The sequence below is a fragment of the Xenopus laevis genome, chromosome 2L, assembly GCF_017654675.1.
Source record: "Xenopus laevis strain J_2021 chromosome 2L, Xenopus_laevis_v10.1, whole genome shotgun sequence".
Lineage (NCBI taxonomy): Eukaryota > Metazoa > Chordata > Amphibia > Anura > Pipidae > Xenopus > Xenopus laevis.
The window spans coordinates 98645712-98664864 of NC_054373.1; the positions used below are offsets into that span (position 1 = coordinate 98645712).

General features: G+C 36.7%; 1 protein-coding gene across 2 annotated transcripts in view; it reads left to right on the top strand.

The window, feature by feature from the left end:
* The window catches only part of reps2.L (RALBP1 associated Eps domain containing 2 L homeolog), a 71363-nt gene that overhangs the window by 26302 nt on the left and 25908 nt on the right, over positions 1 to 19153 (top strand). For both annotated transcript variants that reach the window (XM_041582234.1, XM_018246875.2), the window contains exons 5-12: positions 4353 to 4477; positions 8433 to 8574; positions 8915 to 8978; positions 9493 to 9635; positions 12169 to 12245; positions 14824 to 14901; positions 16102 to 16168; positions 18507 to 18563. In XM_041582234.1, the coding sequence (XP_041438168.1) occupies positions 4353 to 4477; positions 8433 to 8574; positions 8915 to 8978; positions 9493 to 9635; positions 12169 to 12245; positions 14824 to 14901; positions 16102 to 16168; positions 18507 to 18563 (753 nt within the window). The remainder of the gene's footprint in view (positions 1 to 4352; positions 4478 to 8432; positions 8575 to 8914; positions 8979 to 9492; positions 9636 to 12168; positions 12246 to 14823; positions 14902 to 16101; positions 16169 to 18506; positions 18564 to 19153) is intronic.

The following is a 19153-nucleotide window of genomic DNA, read 5'->3' on the forward strand; positions in this document are numbered from 1 at the left end:
TTGTCAGTCAAATCTAGCTTGACAAGCACTAGTTAGTTACACTATTATATATTATGTCCAACTTTGTTTTTACATAATTCATTCTGTAAGTAACTTTGCACATAAGTGCGTCCGTTACATGGAGGTTATACATTAGTGCGACAGATTGCTTGTTAAACTGTACAGAATGGAGTTTGTGATATAATGACATCCTTTTGTGCACTAACCAGATTTTGCTTTCATTCTTTAATAGAAATAAGTCTTTTGTATATTTTTTTCTCTGTGTATGGTCACAAATACTTATATAACATGAGAGACATTCATTCTGTGTATTAGGGATAGTTTTGTATACAGAATGTATTTGGGACAAACGGCACCCCATAGAAAACAGCCTATCTTGTACTATATAAAAAGCAGCTTGCATGGGCACCATTCTCACACTGCCTTGTTGCTGCTGCAAGAGAAATGTGATGATTTTTCCTGTGGCATACATTTTCTGTCAAATTCACGAATGTACCTTAAGTGGCAAAAATTCTCACCATAAGCAAAATTGTGTATGTGGAAAATTAGCAAGGAGGAGGTGGTGTAGATAATCAAATGAAAACTATGTTATTACAGAGTAGCGACTACTTAAGTAGGCATGTAATCCATCTATTACTGTTTTGCTTTAAAATGTAGTGTAGGGAGACATTATTCTCTTTTATAACCTTTTATAGATAACTATATGTGCCGCATAGAGGGGGCCATTTACCAAGACCCTAGGCAGAAGTGCAAGATCACTAAGAGGAGCAAGAACATGCCCATTAGTGCCTCTTCCTCCCGCCCCTTACAAATGCAGAAAAGTTTTTTGAAAAAATCACGCATTGTGCCTGTTTTTTTTCCCCTTTGCACTCGGACTTCCACTTGACTCATATGTATGTGTCAAGAAAACAATGACGTTTACATTGCATGTTTTCTACTGAGGTTACGCATCCTTTAATTTAATTTCTAAATGGAATTATATGGACAATTTCCTGCTGTAATTACATTGTTACAACATAATATAATTGCATTTAAGTTCTGGCTTTCTGATATGTTTATGAATTTTGCACAGTTGCATAACATACTTATGATATTACTGTTGTAATTTTGTGGTTGGGGTTATTTTAAAGTCCTACATTCCTTACAGTTTATTGGCCTAGGCCGAGACAAGTAGTTTGATGGTGCTGCACGATTGCATAAAGTAGTATTATGTTACTATTGCATTTTGTTGTTTTGAAATGTTTTTAAAGAACCTTTTTAGATATGAACTGACTTTTGAATTATGCCAGTTGAAGCAAAAATAAACACAATATAAATATATCTTCATTTCATCTGTTAAATTATCACTAGAATCCTCAGAAGTTTAGTGGGAAGAATAGTTTATTTCAAGCCAGCCTATCCTGGGCTGAGCAGGCTAATGGTGCTTTTGAACTTGTGATTCCACCTCTTATATTTCTAGACCCTTTCTATATTGCACAACCAGTACATTTCCTCAATGCTTGTCTGATAATCTGTAACACCTAAACAAATGTTTTTCATGGTCAAGAAATGCAAATCTGTTCATGTTTCACTATGGTTTCTATCCAGCCCTCAATTCACCCAGGGTCACTTTTTCCCAGTTGAATGTCCCCATCTGGCAAACAAGTCCCTGAAAAGGCAATGTAGTAATGTTGCTAACACAGCTCTAATTCTGATCGCAGCCTTTAATGAAAGGTGTTTACAGTGTTCTTAATCTTGACCACCAAATAATATTTATTTGCATTATTGTGTAAGATCATTGCTGCAAAATCAAAGAACATACATTTATGCACAGGAGCTGTTCCTCTGAGAATACCTCTGTGTTCAAAACCTTTATCTTAAGTAACATATGCTGTAATACTAGACCAAAAATGGGGGTGATCTATTTTGGGATCTGTTATCTGGAAACCCTTTATCCAGAAAGCTCCGAATTATGGAAAGGCCATCTCCCATAGCCTCCATTTTATTCAAATAAGCCAATTGTTTCTAAAACGTTTGCTTTTTCTCTTTTATTTTAAAACATTATCTTGTACTTGATCCAAACTAGTATATAATTAATCCTTATTGGCAGGGCTGGTCCTATCAAATGTGGGGCCCAATTGGGACCATGTTGGCGGGGCCCCTAGACAAAGTTTTGCTGGCTCCCGACACACCAAGTATTTAGGAAAATAAGAGCATACAGGCACAAAATAGAAAGGAAAGGGGCAGACAAGGTAAGAGAGTGAGAGGAGTTGGGGGCAGGCCAGGCAGCATCATGTGCTGGGGGAAGTATTACCTGTGCTGCCCTCTGGTGCGGGGCCCCCAGAGGCGCGGGGCCCAATTGGGCCCAATTGGTCCAATAGGCCTAAGGCCGGCCCTGCTTATTGGGTTTATTTAATGTTTAAATAATTTTCCGCTATAAGGATCCAAAAACCCAGAAAACCCCAGGTCCCATACCTGTACTTTCTATGACTGAAGCTTCCCCATCTGTTTGGCTTGAGCTCATGATGCCAGTTTTGTGAATGATTGTATTGCTTCACAATAAATAAACTTTTGCTATTGGCAAATGTTGAAATGATGGGTCAAATAACCCTGCCAAAGAACTAGAAGGATTATGATAGAGTGTAATATATTGAGAGTAATGGTGTCGTGGCCTTGTGGCTACCTCTTAGTCTCAAGTTTGGAGAAAATCTTTTAATAGCACCTTACAAGGGGAGTGGTGAGAGTCTATAGCAGTTCTGTAACAGGAGACCAGATTAGCCATTACTGTGTTCTGCATTAAATAGGATTTTTTCCACTTATTACTGAATGAACAAGTTGTACAAGACATTTTTCTGACCACAAAACCATTTATGAATACAATCAATTAAGCCTTGTTTAGCTGAAACAGCAAATGTAGCTACACACAATCATTGTGATACTACTTGTGAGCCAAGAAAAATAAGCATTTATTTCAACACTGGTGACCACTTCCTTTCCTAATTTTTGTCTGTTAGAGTGATTGTATCTCATAGAGATCTGCTCCCCGTGGCTTTTCTACATCACACTGCAGGTTCCAGCAAAGGTCTGTTGGAAGAGTAGCTTCTTCAGATGAGGAAGTGAAATGCTCGGATGAGTGGTGAAACGTCTTCAATAATTTTCTTCAAGTCCAGTTGTTTTATAATTACTTATATTAGATATACCATGACCTGGATGAAGGAAAATCTTCATAGTCTGTTGGAAGAGAATAGACATAGCAGTTCAGGAAGAGATTCCGTGTTTCCCAAGAAGACATTTGCAGCTGTAATTACTAGTATTTTGTAATGTTGTGTCATATAGAATTATATTTTTACTGCAAATGTATTGTGTGTGAAAACGTTTATAGCACTTCAGGATATATTTCTGTTGTTGATTTGCTATGGACCTTGGAATTTATAATAAATAAATACAGATAACTGCATGGACCTTTATCTATTACATTTCATTTTTTGTATTGGGGTATACGTAGAATACTTTCTTATGTACAGCAAGTATTTTTAAATGAGAAGCTTATTTCAATGGCTTGCTAAGCCCTGATGAGATGTCAATGCAGAAGTCTCATTTTGGCCCCAGAATTTGCTTAGTTGAAAGTCAGTATCATTCTGTGTATGGTCAGTTTAGTACATATGAGTATTAAGGCTGAAGCTATCTTACTGCAGGGAGATTGTGATTCATGACATTTTAAGATAAGTATCATAACCCAAGATTTCAGTGCTGCAATACTAGATAGCTAGAATACTGACAAAGCTAGAGTGAATCATAACAATGGTAATAATTTAAATGTAAACCTTTTATCTAGGTATCATGATGGCAAATTCATCTACAGAGTAAGAGTTGGGGATCCCTTGAGACCCCTACGGTTTATAAAGAGCCTTGCATTGGTATTACTCCCCTCTTGGACTTTTACACGTTTCACCTTATATGAATGAAAGCTAAGGGCCAAACAACAAAAACTGAATATGTTCTTCCCAACTTTTTACAGTAAGAGCCATAGCAGGATTACTCAGTATACAAAGACTCCACCTTCAACAAAGGAGAATTCTGCCTTGGTATGCAGTTAAATAGTGTAAATCAGATATCTAACACTGCAAAGCAAATCAAGTCTATAAAATGAAGCCTAACTGTAGCTGGAGTATAATGTGTTTTGTCCGGCTTGTTTTCTCTTATGTTTGTTCCCTGGTATTTCAGTTTTTTTCCTGCATCACATTGGTTAAAGAGACTTTTAGCCACCTTGTATTGCTTTAAATTCAGTTAATTACCTCTCTGAGCCTTGTAACCATGCAACAGCAACCTCTGAGTCACATGATGGATTCTTCCTTATTATTCCCTCTCTGCAGCAACAGCAGCAACAGCAGCAGCAGCAGCATACGAGGCTAGACAACCTTCACTACTTCAGCAGGATGGACACTTGCCACTGAACTATGAAAACCAGCCTGCACCTCTGCAGCTTTCACTTAGCCGGGTAAGCAAATACATGCATAACCATATCATATACACTGCAGGAGTCCTGTGGGAATTCTCAGTCATTTTCTGCATATATATTTCATACTGTGCTGTGCTGACAACCACAGATCTCGCCAACAGAATTGCAAAATCTAGAAATGTTTATTTTTTCCCTCATATTTTCTGTCAAGCTATTCAGGTACCTGCTTCTGATTGCTCAATTACAGGTATAAAAACATAGATCAGCTGGGTTATTGAATAGGAAGACGCCGTGTTTCAATTGCAGCAGCAAAATGCTGACATGGTCTATCGGTTTGTTCCTATGGTTTGTACTACATAATTCTGTTCTGCCTTCTACAATAAGGCTAACCAAGAATGCATAAGGATATTTATTTTTTAAAAAAAATATATTTATTAAAACTACTATATATATATATATATATATATATATATATATATATATATATATATATATATATATATATATATATATATTGTATAGAGAGAGAGAGAGGATTACAGGGTTAAAACTGCCTTTTGTGGGTACATATATATTTGCAATTATTATGGATTTGGAGACAATAAGTACACACTCACATTTTGGTTTGCCCCCAGTTTACTACCTCTATTTTTTTTTTTTAATTTTAGCAGGTGTGAAATACAATATTTACCATATGTACCATCTTCCTCAGGAAATAACTGCAAAATGCATGGGTATTCTTGTTACGTCATATTCTTTGCCAAAACTGTTAATAGAAATTTATTTCCAGTTATATATCTTCTTCCCTGCAGTGTGAAATTTTCAGGTTTTTTTGTTAATAATTTAGCAAAAAATATTTCATGAAACAAAGAAAGCAAATTATTTCCTGCCTTAAAAACATTAATTTATTGTATGGCTATTATTCCTGCGTTTCCAACATTTTATCATTTCTCTCAGCTAAGGCTTGCAGAGAGGTGAACAAATGTTTCCAAGCACTGTGCTGTGCATGCACAAACAGGCCCAATATGTTCGATTATAATCTTGCAATGAGATGCTCATTTAAATGGCTAATGGTTAATTTGGTTCATATATATTATCTGGTTGGTAGATCGTTGCAGAGGAAACTGCTTGATCCCAGTTACAGGGTGCAATAGCGTTTTTACCTGTATATTTTTATTGTTTTGCCTGTATTTCTAGTAATAACAAAATCTAAACTATCTATATAGAATGTGCATCATTTTACAGTTCTGTTGCTGAATCAAGGGAAAGATATATGTTAGTGGATGTTAGAAAGTATAGCTAAAGGTTCCACAAGGTACTACATGCTAGGCAAATAATGCAGAACTGCTCACACAGAAATTCCTGTGTACATCCTGCCAAAAATCTATTAAATTATGAAAATATAATATTAATTCAATTTTTTTTGGCACACATTGGGTGGCTATAGACAGATGCAAACTGATCAGTTTTAAATCCTGGTACAATGTAGACAGAGCATATGTATTTCTTTGGTTTACAGCATACAAGCTGCACCATTTTAAAATAATCACATGGCTTGTTTTTACTTCATGTGCACAGAATTGTAAAGACAAATGCTATGTAATAATTCCCTAATTTTTTGCTATTAAAGGCTCATGAACTTCATATTAAAAATGTTTACAAACTATTCTACCCATGTAATTTTTCAGCCTGAGCTCTGTGTGCTAGAGCCAGGGCTGTAGCCTTACACTGATATAGGGAGACCTGGATTTCATTAATTTGTCATTTCACTGTAACCTTGAGCAAGTTCATTTAGTTCTTTAAGGTCAAATATTGATGACTAGCTGCATGGGACAGGAACTATACATGATATATTTTTTATATACTGGTGAATAAGGTCGGAAATTAGGAGTAGGCAGAAGAGCCAGTTGCCTAGGGTTCGACTTGGGGGTGTGCAAGGGGAGGTAGCAAGTGGGAGAAGGGAGTAGAGGTACTTGCCTTTGGAGCCAGTAACTCTTGGTTAGCTCTGCTATTGAATTCAACAGAAAAGTCATGCCTTTTTATTCTTTCAAAAAATATTTATTTTCAAATAAATAAGGGATAATTGATCCCTTTTCTGTATATTATTGAAAGAATGGGAATAGCAGTATGTTGACTGGAAGAACAGGAATTAAATATTCGCACCCCTCCAGCTTTGGTTTGACAAGTAGTGCCACAGGACACTGCAATGCAATGCATAACAACTGCATTGTGTATTTTTCAGATACATGCAGGATTCCTGCTATTGTTATGCTCCCTGTGCTGTAACATTAGGTAAACTGTGCATTCACCTGTGCCCCCTCTGTAGAGCAGTAGCCTTTGAAACGTTTGCATGCTTCTTCATGCTAGCTGTGCCAGATATGCTACGGGGTTCCTTCCAGGTATTCTTTATCCTTTACACTGGAATTATCTTAAATCTCCCCTGCATGGAATATTTATTTGCTGCCCATGCATATATTTGCTCACATATTTCGCTATAGCAAATATACAAAGAGAGACCAGCAGTACTAAACTCATTAGGGATTTGTGTAACGTGGATGTTGCCCGCTATAACAAAGCTTTGGAAAACATAATTTCAGCTTCTCTTTTAGTGACATGTTCCAGAGTTGTGTTTATGAAATGGAATACTAATACAGGTATAGGATCCCTTATCCGGAAACCCGATATCCAGAAAGCTCCGAATTACGGAATGGCTGTCTCCCATAGACTCCATTTTATCCAAATAATCCAAATTTTTAAAAATGATTTCCTTTTTCTCTGTAATAATAAAACAGTAACTTGTACTTGATCCCAACTAAGATATAATTAATCCTTATTGGAAGCAAAACCAGCCTATTGGGTTTATTTACTGTTTAAATGAATTTCTAGTAGACATAAGGCATGAAGACCCAAATTACAGAAAGACCCGTTATCCGGAAAACCCCAGGTCCCGAGCATTCTGGATAACAGGTCCCATACCTGTAGTGATATCTAAGTGTATGCACAAATTTGCCTCTGATAATTTAATAGCATGATCCATAACTGCCTAAATAATTATTAGCGCATTAAGTAACTTGAGAAAAAGACACAAAGATTTGCTAAACCCCAATGGGACGGCTGAGAGGGCTCAGGGGGTCACACGACCAGGGGCAGCTGGGAAATTGCCAAAATGTCAAGCCCCATGTCAGATTTCAAAATTGAATATAAAAAAATTTGTTTGCTCTTTTGAGAAATGGATTTCAGTGCAGAAGTCTGCTGGAGTAGCGCTATTAACTGGTGCTTTTTGAACAAAACATGTTTTCTGATGACAGGATCCCTTTAATACCAAGGCTATAGGACACAGGTTCCTCTAGCAGAATATTACAGTTTAGCTTACTCTCTTAAAAAGTTCCGGGTTGTACCGATGTCCCAATGAACATCCTTCAAATAATCAAACAATGCTTAAAAGATTTTGAGAACAAGATAGGAAATTGTCCCTTTGTCCTAGTTGGCACTTTTGGCTATAAGCTCAAACCAAATGATCCCTCTCCCTCATATCCTCGTTTTAAGTTTGGCTTGAATTAATCAGTGAGCCAATGTACCAGTATCTGTTGTAAAGTGAGTTTAAAAATATCATCTTTGCATAATGCTTAAAGGAAAAGACATTAGTTACAATGTACATAAAACTGAGGCAAACTCATGTCATATATAAAGTTTATAGTATTTTACTACTAAAACTAAATGGCTTCCTGTGTAATACCTTGACAGCACAGTGTCATTTTACGTGTGTCATTCTAACACATTACATATATACATTTCTCACACAGTACCATAGCAATGTCAGTCATACCCACTGCAGTCATTTTTATACAACAGTCATACTGTATAAATGGAGGTTTGAGTAACCTATAAGAATTGTTCATTGGTGAAATAGGTCTACTGGTGAATGGGAAGGGGAAAGTGTTACAATCATTATATTAATCTTTATTGATGAAGACATAACTCTTTTTTTACGCAGCTTTCACTTTCAGCTGAAAGAGAATCACTGGACGATTCTAGTAATTACTCTGAGGACCTCTGGAGGATAACAGAAGAGCAACGAGAGTATTATACTAACCAGTTTTTAACACTTCAGCCTGACCTAAAATCCTTAATTTCTGGTAACTATATTTTTGTTTAAATATGATAGCTTTATTAAATATGATAGCTATATCCTGTAAGGAATGTTTATGCTTCAGGGCCACATTCAATCTAACAAGGTTATCTCCTAGTTCAGTTCCCCATAGATTTTACTAATTAAGATTGCGTGAGTAACTAAAATAACATATTTAACATATCAGAAATCTGTAGGGGAATTTCAAGATACATTGCAGTATTGAGATGACATTTTTATGGGAACGTTTAGAAAGATGCTAGCATTATTATAGTATTTTACAGTTAGCATGTTCCATTTGTACATCAGTGCAAGTATGTAAACTTTTTGTTGTTAATTCTCCATAGGATCTGTAGCAAAGAACTTTTTTACCAAATCAAAGCTCCCCATTTCAGAACTCTCGCATATATGGTAAGATTTCCATTTGAACTGTTGTAGTAAGCAAAATGATATTTGATTTATATGAACAGAAATAAATACAAAAAGTAGAATAAAAAATAAAAAAAAATTAGGAATTGTGAGACATTTACAAAATGGTAGTAATGCATACTTGAAGAAGAACAGAAAATGGAACACGTATACTTTGAAGGTACTAAAAATATCAATAAGTGGAGTAGTGGGCAATAGCAAATGCCCAGTATTTTGGGATGAAAACCCTGCCACCCCCATACACACACACATACACACACATATACACACACATATACACACACATATACACACACACACAAAGAATGCTCAGCTATACATTTAGCATAGGTAATGTAATGTTTTGGATGATTTGTCTTTCAATCAGTGCAAGCTAATATGTGAAACAGATATTTCTGCCCTTGAGAGTATACATATATTGTTTTTACTGACAAACATTTGCTTCACCTGCAGATTAATTAGTATTTACTTGTGTTTTTTTTGTTCCTCAATGCAGGGATCTTAGTGATGTAGACTGTGATGGAGCCCTAACACTGGCTGAATTTTGTGCTGCTTTTCACCTCATTGTTGCAAGGAAGAATGGCTATGAGGTGCCAGATACACTGCCCCGAACTTTGTTGGCAGAAATTATTCAAGCAGGTGAGCACATTAGCTTAATTTAGTGACAGTAAATTGCATGTTTCTGAGGCTTGTTCTTAGCTGTAGAATCTCTTCATACCAATACTGATGTCCCACGGGACTTGATATTCTCAACTATACAGGTATAACAAAAATGGAAATGTTAGGCTGGAGCTTTACTTTTCATTATTAAGGTGCAAAAACAGTTTGTGGTACCTATTGGGCAAATGGGCTGTCTGTTACGCCCGATAATGGGGCCTCTTAGCAATACAGATAAGAAACATATGTGTTTAGGCATGTGCCACATAACAAAGAGAGTGAAAATGTCTATGTGATGCCGTGAGGGAAAATAAAGGTAATGTTAAGGGAAGCTTATCCATCCCTTTGACAAAATATTCAAGAGCTTTTTATAAATTTAATCTTGAAAATAAATAGAACAAGTTAACACAAGGAATGGAAATGTACTAAAATAACACAAACACTGCACCTCAACAGTTAGGGCAAAGACATGGGTTGTTTTGTCACTACTCACCAGTGTTAAAGCGCGTGCAAGAAAACGATTGAAAGTGAAGTAATCAAAGCAAGTCTGCTTCAAGATCCATAGCTATTAATATTTATTTATATTCTCAGAATTGGTGACCTTCTTTGAATCTGCTGTGCCAAATGACAAGGGTCATTTGTGATGATCCTGGTTCAAGTGCTAGAGCACTAAGGACTGCAAAATAGATCCTCTTCTTACTCAAGAAGATTTTGTCCCAAAGGGTGATGCTACGATGACAGGAACAAGGCAAACCTGTCCTTACAACCCATACGAAGCTCCATATTGGTCTGTACCTGCCAGCTCTCCCTAATTTGTACCTCATACTTTGGCTTCTGCATGAAATACAAGTTAGGAGGCCGTTAAGGGGCTGGAGGGGGATGCCTATTTTCTCCACCTACCCAACTCTAAAATATAACTCTATCATCTCCCATGGAAAGTAAATAATGAATAGCTCAAGCCATTGTACAAATCTAATATTTTCATCAGTAACCAGAGCATTGTCATAAAGTCCACACTGAAGTAGATGATACCAAATTCCCAATTTGCTTGCAGATATAATTGATAATACTGTTGTGTTAGAACATATTTGTTTTATGCTGCTCTAATTGCACCATCCAGTTCATCAGAGGACAATCCCTTAATCTTTAGTTCTGTGCCATATGGCATATTTGGATGAAGACACTTCTGTACTATAGCAAGCAGCCTTTTACTAGGGTATGAAAAACACTTTCCAGTGAATCATGGTAAAAGGGTTTTGAAAATCACATAAGAAGAATGCTATATAAATGAGTCCTTATCGTTATAAGATTTTTTTTGTAAATGGATTTATAGATACTATTTTATATGATTGTTGGTAATGCCTACCATTTATTTATTCATTGTTACTCAGCTTCTGAGTATTTTGATGGAACAAAAGGAGATTTCTATTTTTTTGCTGACAAATAAGAATTGTCACTATATGTTGTGTCCTTTCTAGTGACAGACATACTGGTAAAATATGCATCACTGCATGTTAATAGACAGGACCTGGTGCTTAGTGTTAATTCCCATTTACTTTTCTCTAGTGTTTTGTCCCCTGTCTGAGGAGCAAGAAAAAGCTAGGGTTGACAAAACACTACAATTACCACCTTAAATTAGTAGAATAGTAATATGACAGATCCAACTGGAATAAGGTTGGGTTCCGACAGTGATCACAATCACTGGTTCATACCTTGGGAAACCAGCTAAAAAATTGCAAAAGTTTGAATTGCATTTACATAACAACTCTCAGGGTGATTAAAATGGTTGGCTTGGCCAAGGATAGTTGCATTACTGCCCACAATTATTAGGAGCACACACATATGTGCAGTTCCAAATTGATGTCTCTACCTTTATCAATTACTTGCTTAACGAAAGGGTAACAAACAAGGAGATTCCAGAATGTTTATGTTTACCTTTTAACGGAAGTGATTTGCTTAGTATCATAAACATTCATATTAAATATTATTAAATAGACAATCTGATTAAAATACCCAAAAAAAAGTGTTGTAATGTAAATCAGAGTATGCTAGCGTAGCCAGGGCATCCTCTAATGTCGGTCCAAATACAAAAGCTGCCCGTTGTAGCCTTTGAAGAGTAAAAATAGGTAATCTGTATGTTTGGTGCTGTGGAATATGTTGGAACTTTATAAATTCATTGCCACAATAATAATGATGCCTGGCTAGTCATCAGGAAACAATATAAAATGTGTCCTCAGACTTTCCATTGTTTATGCCTTGAGGATGCGCAACTGCAGATGATCAACAGATGATGTTGAGGGTTACAAAGTGCTGCTGGCAAGACAGTACTCTGAAACTGAAATGTTTTGTGGCAAGTCAGACCCTTCAGCATCTGCATCCTCTGGTATGCTTGCAGATATGCAACTATCTTGATTGCTTTTTTTTGTAGCACTTTAGTTAGCAATAGCAGCATATATAAGCTTTTGAATAGTTTATTATAAAGATATGGTAGCCAATAACAATTGTTTGTTTGCAGTTTCATTAAAGCCGATTTCTGGTGATGCATACGAGGGTTGTCGTGGAACAAGCACAGTTTGCCAGATCAGAAAAGAGGTATATATAATCAGCAGTTCATTTATCAGGATGAGGTACAGTACTGTAATAGTAATAATACTGTAATGTCACATTCTACAATTAAAGCACCAAAAAAACATGCAGCTGATGTTAAACTGCGACTTTATACATGCTTGACAGCAAATTACTTTGTACAACTGCAGAGATTTGTCATTAAACATCAGCCAACGGGCTTTATTATGGTCATACAATCATAAGATGAAATACTGTAGATGAATATAAAAGCTTTTTTGGAGGTAAAGCAAACTTTAGCTCAGAAATACAAGCCAGGCAGCTCCTTTAATGCCTTAATCACTAGGAAATCATTTACTGCACTGATGGACAGTGATTGGCTCCTGTCTTAGCCAGCTTCAAACCAAATGTTTGCTCCCTAGCTAGTTGGTGACATTCCATATCAGCCATGTGTGACATCAGCGAGAACATTTCGCTCATGATTATCTAGGATATCAGTGGTGTAGGTACAGCGGTTGGAGTACTTTGCTGCTCCATGTCTTCTCCAGTTTACCAAGAGGTGGGCCAGATTAGAAGTAAAACACTTGCTCATGCACAGCCATTAGCCATGGACTGCAGTCCTAGCTCATAGTGACCCTTGGCCATTTGGATCTCGTGGAGCACATTCATAGCCAGACCTAAAGGCTCCTAATTCAACAGCCAATTTCTTCTGACATATGGGAACATTAAAAAGATATACTAGATTTATACAATGCACCATATTATTTGGCATAGGTGTAAACTGTGTAACTATGAAACCATTCTGCTACCTTTCTTAAACGCAACTTCCAAGATGCACCTATAGCTGCTGACTGCAAGTGGATGCTGGGAGTTGTACTATGTCAGCTGGTGGGATAAGGTGAATAGAAATCTCTGTGGGGGTAAGAATACAAAAAGCTATGGGGCAGCTATGGAAGCAATATTTGCACCCATACTACAATTCCCATAATTCCCTAACCGCTCAGCCATAATACACCATGGGGTCCGTTTATTAAGGAGGGGTTGACTTTAAGTTTCCGCATGTTATCGCTGAGAATATTTTTCCGCCAGAATATTCGCAGCGACTAAGTTTACTGAACAGCGATGCGCTCAGAAGTCATTGCGATCACTTGCGGTAACTACATTAACGAACCAGCTTACGTTAGCAGTAATTTTAGCGAGTTGCAAATTTTCTGGTGATAAATTACGTTTTTGCGAATATTTATGCTATAAAATAGTCTTGTTTTATGGAGGTTATTATGGCAATTATTTACTGTGACATTTATGGCCAGAAATGCATCTTCAAAACTCATAAACTTTATTGACTGATGATTATACCATCCAACAACATCACCAGAGTAACACCAATCAAACATGTCTACATCATATAAACCCTTCTGCCAATAGAATCATATGAACAAGAAATCATACCAGTCAATCTCATTGCTTCATAGATATGCACAGTTTAATGTAGCCAATCACAATGACAAGAACAAGAGGCTGGCGAATCCCTGGACTGTGATGCCCGCTGCTAATAATAATACGCCTCTGAGCTGAAACTGCTGCTGTTGCAGCAGATAGAAGCAGAAGCCAAAACATCCTGTCAGCAATAGCTACAGATCTCTCTCCTGTCAGCAAAGAATGATGGGTAAATAAAAAAAGTATTATGGGATATTTCCTGCCCCTTGAGAATTTTCTGGCGAAAAAATACTTTTACACCACTACATAGGTGGCAGAAAAACTTTGCGCATATTCTTCTGTAAATTTTGTCTTTTGCACATTTCGCTGTTTAGTAAACCAGGCGTTAATGTGTACGTAGCGTTATTTTCAGAGAATGCGATAACTGGCGAACTGTGCAAGAAAATTCGCAAATTTATATTTACTGCAGGTTAGTAAACTGGCGAAAATATATTTGGCGACAAATTTGTCTATATTTTGTGCGCATATTTTTACCGCGCTTTAGTAAACGGACCCCTATGGACAATTGGTTGTGAGATATTTCCAGTCATGACCTGTATATAGAATGCAAAATGTACATTATTATGCAGGGTTGGGTTCTTAAATAAAGAATAAAATCATTTCAGTCATTAATTATTCTGTGGGATAGACAAAAAGGCTCCCATTTGGGAAATAATACTAATGTTCGTGGAGTTAATGAAAGGGCTGCCTTGTGCCTGTTAATGCTGTGCTCTGTGCTTTCTTCTGACACTGCATCTGGCACAAGGGCAAAGACTGTAGCTACTCTGCATCAGCACCAGCCATAAGTGCTTAGTGTATTGTGCTCTGATTGCTAAAATGTTGTGCCAGTTAGCAGGCATAGCAGTTACACATGGTGTTGGCAGACGAGTCCTGATATGTTTTGTACGCTGGTTGAAACCTATTGTGAAAAATCTGATGATAAACCTGCTATTATTTTATCAGCAATGAAATATTTTCCTGTGAACACTTTCCCCTGTTTTGCTTCTAAGACCACTACAAATGAAAACTCCATTGCTCCTAAAATGCTATGTGGCCTTATTGGCACTGATGAAATATTGACTGTTGAATCTGTCTGGCTTTTTTTGCTCATATCCGTTCTTGCACTCAGCTAGAAACAGTCTGTGAGGACCCTGCAACATCAGAACCGCTGATTCTCTTTGATGAGGAAACTAGTGCTACTGAGCCAGTGAGTAATAATTTATATTTATATATATCTTCATTTAATGTCTGTTAATTGATGAAAATAATTTGAATTGCTACTCAAAATACAGTATATGATTTGTTCTTTATTTATGTTTTACCCCTAATGATGCCCTGTGATGCTGCAGGCTCACAAATACCCACTCTACCCATTTCTAGCTGTTAATTTGCAACATGGTGCTAGAATCCAGAAATAAACCACTGCATAAAAAACTGAATCTTAATAAGTAATGATGCTCAGTGTGTACTGTAATGCATTCACTAATGGCTGCAGCAGAAATGAGCATTTAATGCTCTCGTTTCCTACATCATCCATGAGGTGGCAGTAGTGTGACAGGACTAAAGCAAAGAGATACTGTAAAAGGGGCTCTGCACACTGCATCAGATTGATAGAGATGTTTTCATTTAATTAGTTCAGTTACATATTAAATAATATTTGACACAAACAGGTTAAGGGTAATGGAACACTGAGCGGGTTATTTATCAAAGTCCAAATTTATCTCAGTTTTTTCTGAAAAACCAAATCCGCAGGTTTTTTTCCTGCCTTATTTATTAATACACTTTCCAGAAAATTTTATTTGTGGGGAAAAAAATGCATTTTCTACCACAAAACGTCGGATTTTTGCATGAAAACCCAGAAATTTTCAGATTATTGCACTAAACCCAGCAAAAATCAAAAAATCTTTGGTACTTCTCCCATTGACTTGTATGCAACCTTGGCAGGTCTGGGATGCCGGATTTTCGGATTTGGACTTTTTGAATCCTCAGGGTGTAATAAATCCCGAAAAATTTGTGTGTTTTTTACCACTAAAAATTTTATACCAAAAAACACAAATACTTCGGGTTTTTGGCATTCGGAGTTTAGTAAATAACCCCTTAAACAATTCATTGTTTTGACCAAAGCAACATTTTCAGGTAATAGGAAGCAACACAATTAGATTGTGGCTCTTCATGTTTGCCTTTTTGGGGAGGAATAGACATATGTGGATATGAGTGGTGCCATTCAACTATAATTTACTACATTTTGTACAGTGTGATTATTGCCCGCACAAGTAATAGGGGTTCGGTCGATACAACAGGTAAATCTGTTAACACAGGCAGATCTTTCAGAATTGCTCACTGATGAATTCACCCATGCTACTGTGTCCAGACATATCTAAATAAATGGTTTTATTTTCATAATTAGTCCTCTGCAGCAGCACCATTAAATCAGAATGAACTGACACAAGATTCAGCTGAGAATGATAAACAAGGTATGAAACTGCTTGCATGTTGAGACCACATTCTTTCTTGTAACTAACATAGTGCCAGCCTTGGGGAAAAGGAGATGAATAAATGACACAAAATACAAATACCAGCAATTTAAAACAAGCTGAAATTTCCTTGATTTTACATTTTGTAAATCATTTTTTCTGGTCCCCTAAAAACAGGGATCCCCAACATTTAAACCAGTGAACAACATTCAGAAGAAAAAGGAGTTGGGGAGCAAAACTAGCATTAAAAATGTTCTCGGGGTGCCAAAGAAGTGCTGTGATTGGCCATTTGGTAACCCCAATGTGGATTGTCAATCTAAATTGAGGCTCTGTTTGTCAGAACACCTGGTTTTTATACAACCAAAACTTGCCTCCAAGCCTGGAATTTAAAAATAATCACCTGCTTTAAGGTCACTGGGAGTAACATCCAAGGGGTTGGAAAGTAACATGTTGCTCACGAGCTACTGGTTGGGGATAGGGATGGGCTAATTTTTTCGCCTTGTTTCGCTGAAAAAATGATGCCCATAGACTTGTGTGACGTTGTGCATCAAAAAAAATTTGCCTGCGCAACAAAATTTTTTTGACGCCCATAGACTTTAATGGGCGTCGGCGATATTTCACCTGCAGCAAATTTTTGGCGAAACGAAACGGATCAAATTCACCCATCCCTAGTTGGGGATCACTGCCTAAAAACATAAAATGGGGCTGTACTGTAGGCACAAAGGGTAAGGTAATGAGGGTAAGAATAAGAGGCAGAGATAAATGCAAAGTGGGTTACAATGTCTCCACTGCATTAATTTTACTTACAAATAGTGATTATTAGCGATGGGCAAATTAATTCACCAGGCGCAAATTCGCGTCAAATTCCCGTTATTTGCCGCCGGCGAATAAATTCGCAAAGCTGCCTCGAAAATTCTTGCATTTTTGCCATCGAATGTGCACCGGCGTCCAAAAAGAGACATCGGTGCCGTTTTGAAAATTTTTCGCCGTTTTGAAAATTTTGCGGGAAATTCGCAAATTATTCGGCAAAGCAGAACACCACAGATTCGCCCATCACTAGTGATTATTAATAGTAGCCCTGTTATAAGCAACTTTCCAATATATATTTATTACAGTATAAATGTTCAATGGTTTTAATATTGTTAATATAATTGTTACTGAAGCAGTAACTGAATGTCCCTTTCTATTCTTCAAGATACTTTCTAAAGGGGTAGTTCATCTGTATATTAAATTTAGTACACTGTAGATAGTAACATGTGCAGTTGATCTTCATTTTTTAATTTTTGTAGTTTTATATTTATTTAGTTTTTGTGCAGTGCTTTCTAGTCTGGAATTTCAACAGCTAGCAGGTTGCTACTGACCAAAATAGAACAGAAAGATAAGTAATAAAATGTACCAATAAGAATGTAATTTAAAAAAATGTTTTTGTGGCTGCTGGAATCAGCGGCCTCCATTTGAAAGTCGGAAAAGGACAGAAGAGAGTCAAATAATTAAAAAACAATGGACAAACAAGGACCAATTGAAAAAATTCTATAACATGCCATAGAGGAATGTAAAGATGAACTACCACTTTAATTGAAGGCAGTACTGTACATAAAGGAATCTTGTGGCCAGCATTTTGAGAAATCTAACATACAGTTGTGTTAAGCTCTGGGTTTCAGGCCCCCCTCAATTTTTTTATTAAAAACTTATAGATATACTGTAGATAAGCCTCTATTTATTTTCATATGCCTATTTACAATCTCCATCTGAAAAGCAAATCAATTATGACAGCTCTGTGGAAATATTTTTACAGTTGATATCTATATTTGAGGCAACAAGCTGCTTGTCTGTACAGACTGAAATATATGGAGTGATTTGCTATTTGAGTGGGTGGTAAAACATGCCTCGGAGAAACAGAAACAAACGTGCTTGTGCAGATCCATTTAGATGTTCCTGTTCTCCTGGAAGCAATATAAATGATTTAACCATGAGCAGAATGATGATGCCATCAGTTACTCTACATCAGGGCCAGAACTAGGGGTAGGCAGAAGAGGCAGGTTAAGGTTTTGCGGATTAGGGTTGGGTGCAGGTTGAGTTTTTTCTGAACTGCACATCACTACTGCTAGAGTCTTAGCAAATAAGCAACAGGGGAGGGGCCATAGAAGTTCCTCCCACTAGGATTTCTATTAGCCTGTCAGCGCAAGATTCTGGTGTATTTATGAAAGTAAAGGGGAAACTGGGCTCAACATTTATTTTAAAATTTTCCCCCTGCCTTTATAGTTTCTAGTCACATACTGTATATTGTTTTTTACTTTTATACAATATAATGCTTATCTCTTGTTTTCCTTGAACTTAGGCTCAAAACTAAGTTTCCCTTCAGTAGAAGTAAAATCCTTCAAGTCTTTTAAATCCAGTAAGTTACACTGCATTTCTCATTTATGTCTATCAGCTGAAAGAAAATAGAATTACATGTCTCAAGACCAAGGCAAATGTCACAGGTGCTGGCTTATTTCTGACATTTTCTTTCAGATATAACCTCAAAACAATAGTGCTTATTACTCAAATGAACAATGAAAGAGCATGTAAACCTTCAAAATTGATTCATGAAAAATTGTCCTGAGTGCTCATCTCAGCACTTCTGCAATTTATATATTTTTTTCCTAATTTTAAAGATATTAGCTATTTTCACTTTGCTAATATAATGAAATGGAAACAAAGCATCATCTGCTGATCAGTACTTTCAACCTGGTCTGACAATCTGGAAAATGATTCAGTAGAGCAAAGAAATTTTCTTCAGATGGTGGTGTTGTTTCATTTACATTAAATTAGCATTGCAAACATTGCAATAATCAATGTAAATTCCAAACATGCTCAAAAGATTACTCTTTTTTTCAGGGTCTACATTTAATTTAGGGGCCTATTTATGAAGCCTCAATAATTTGTAGTCTGTTTTTTTAGGGGGAAAACTCACCTTTTTTTTTTAGATTTAATATATCCCAAAGC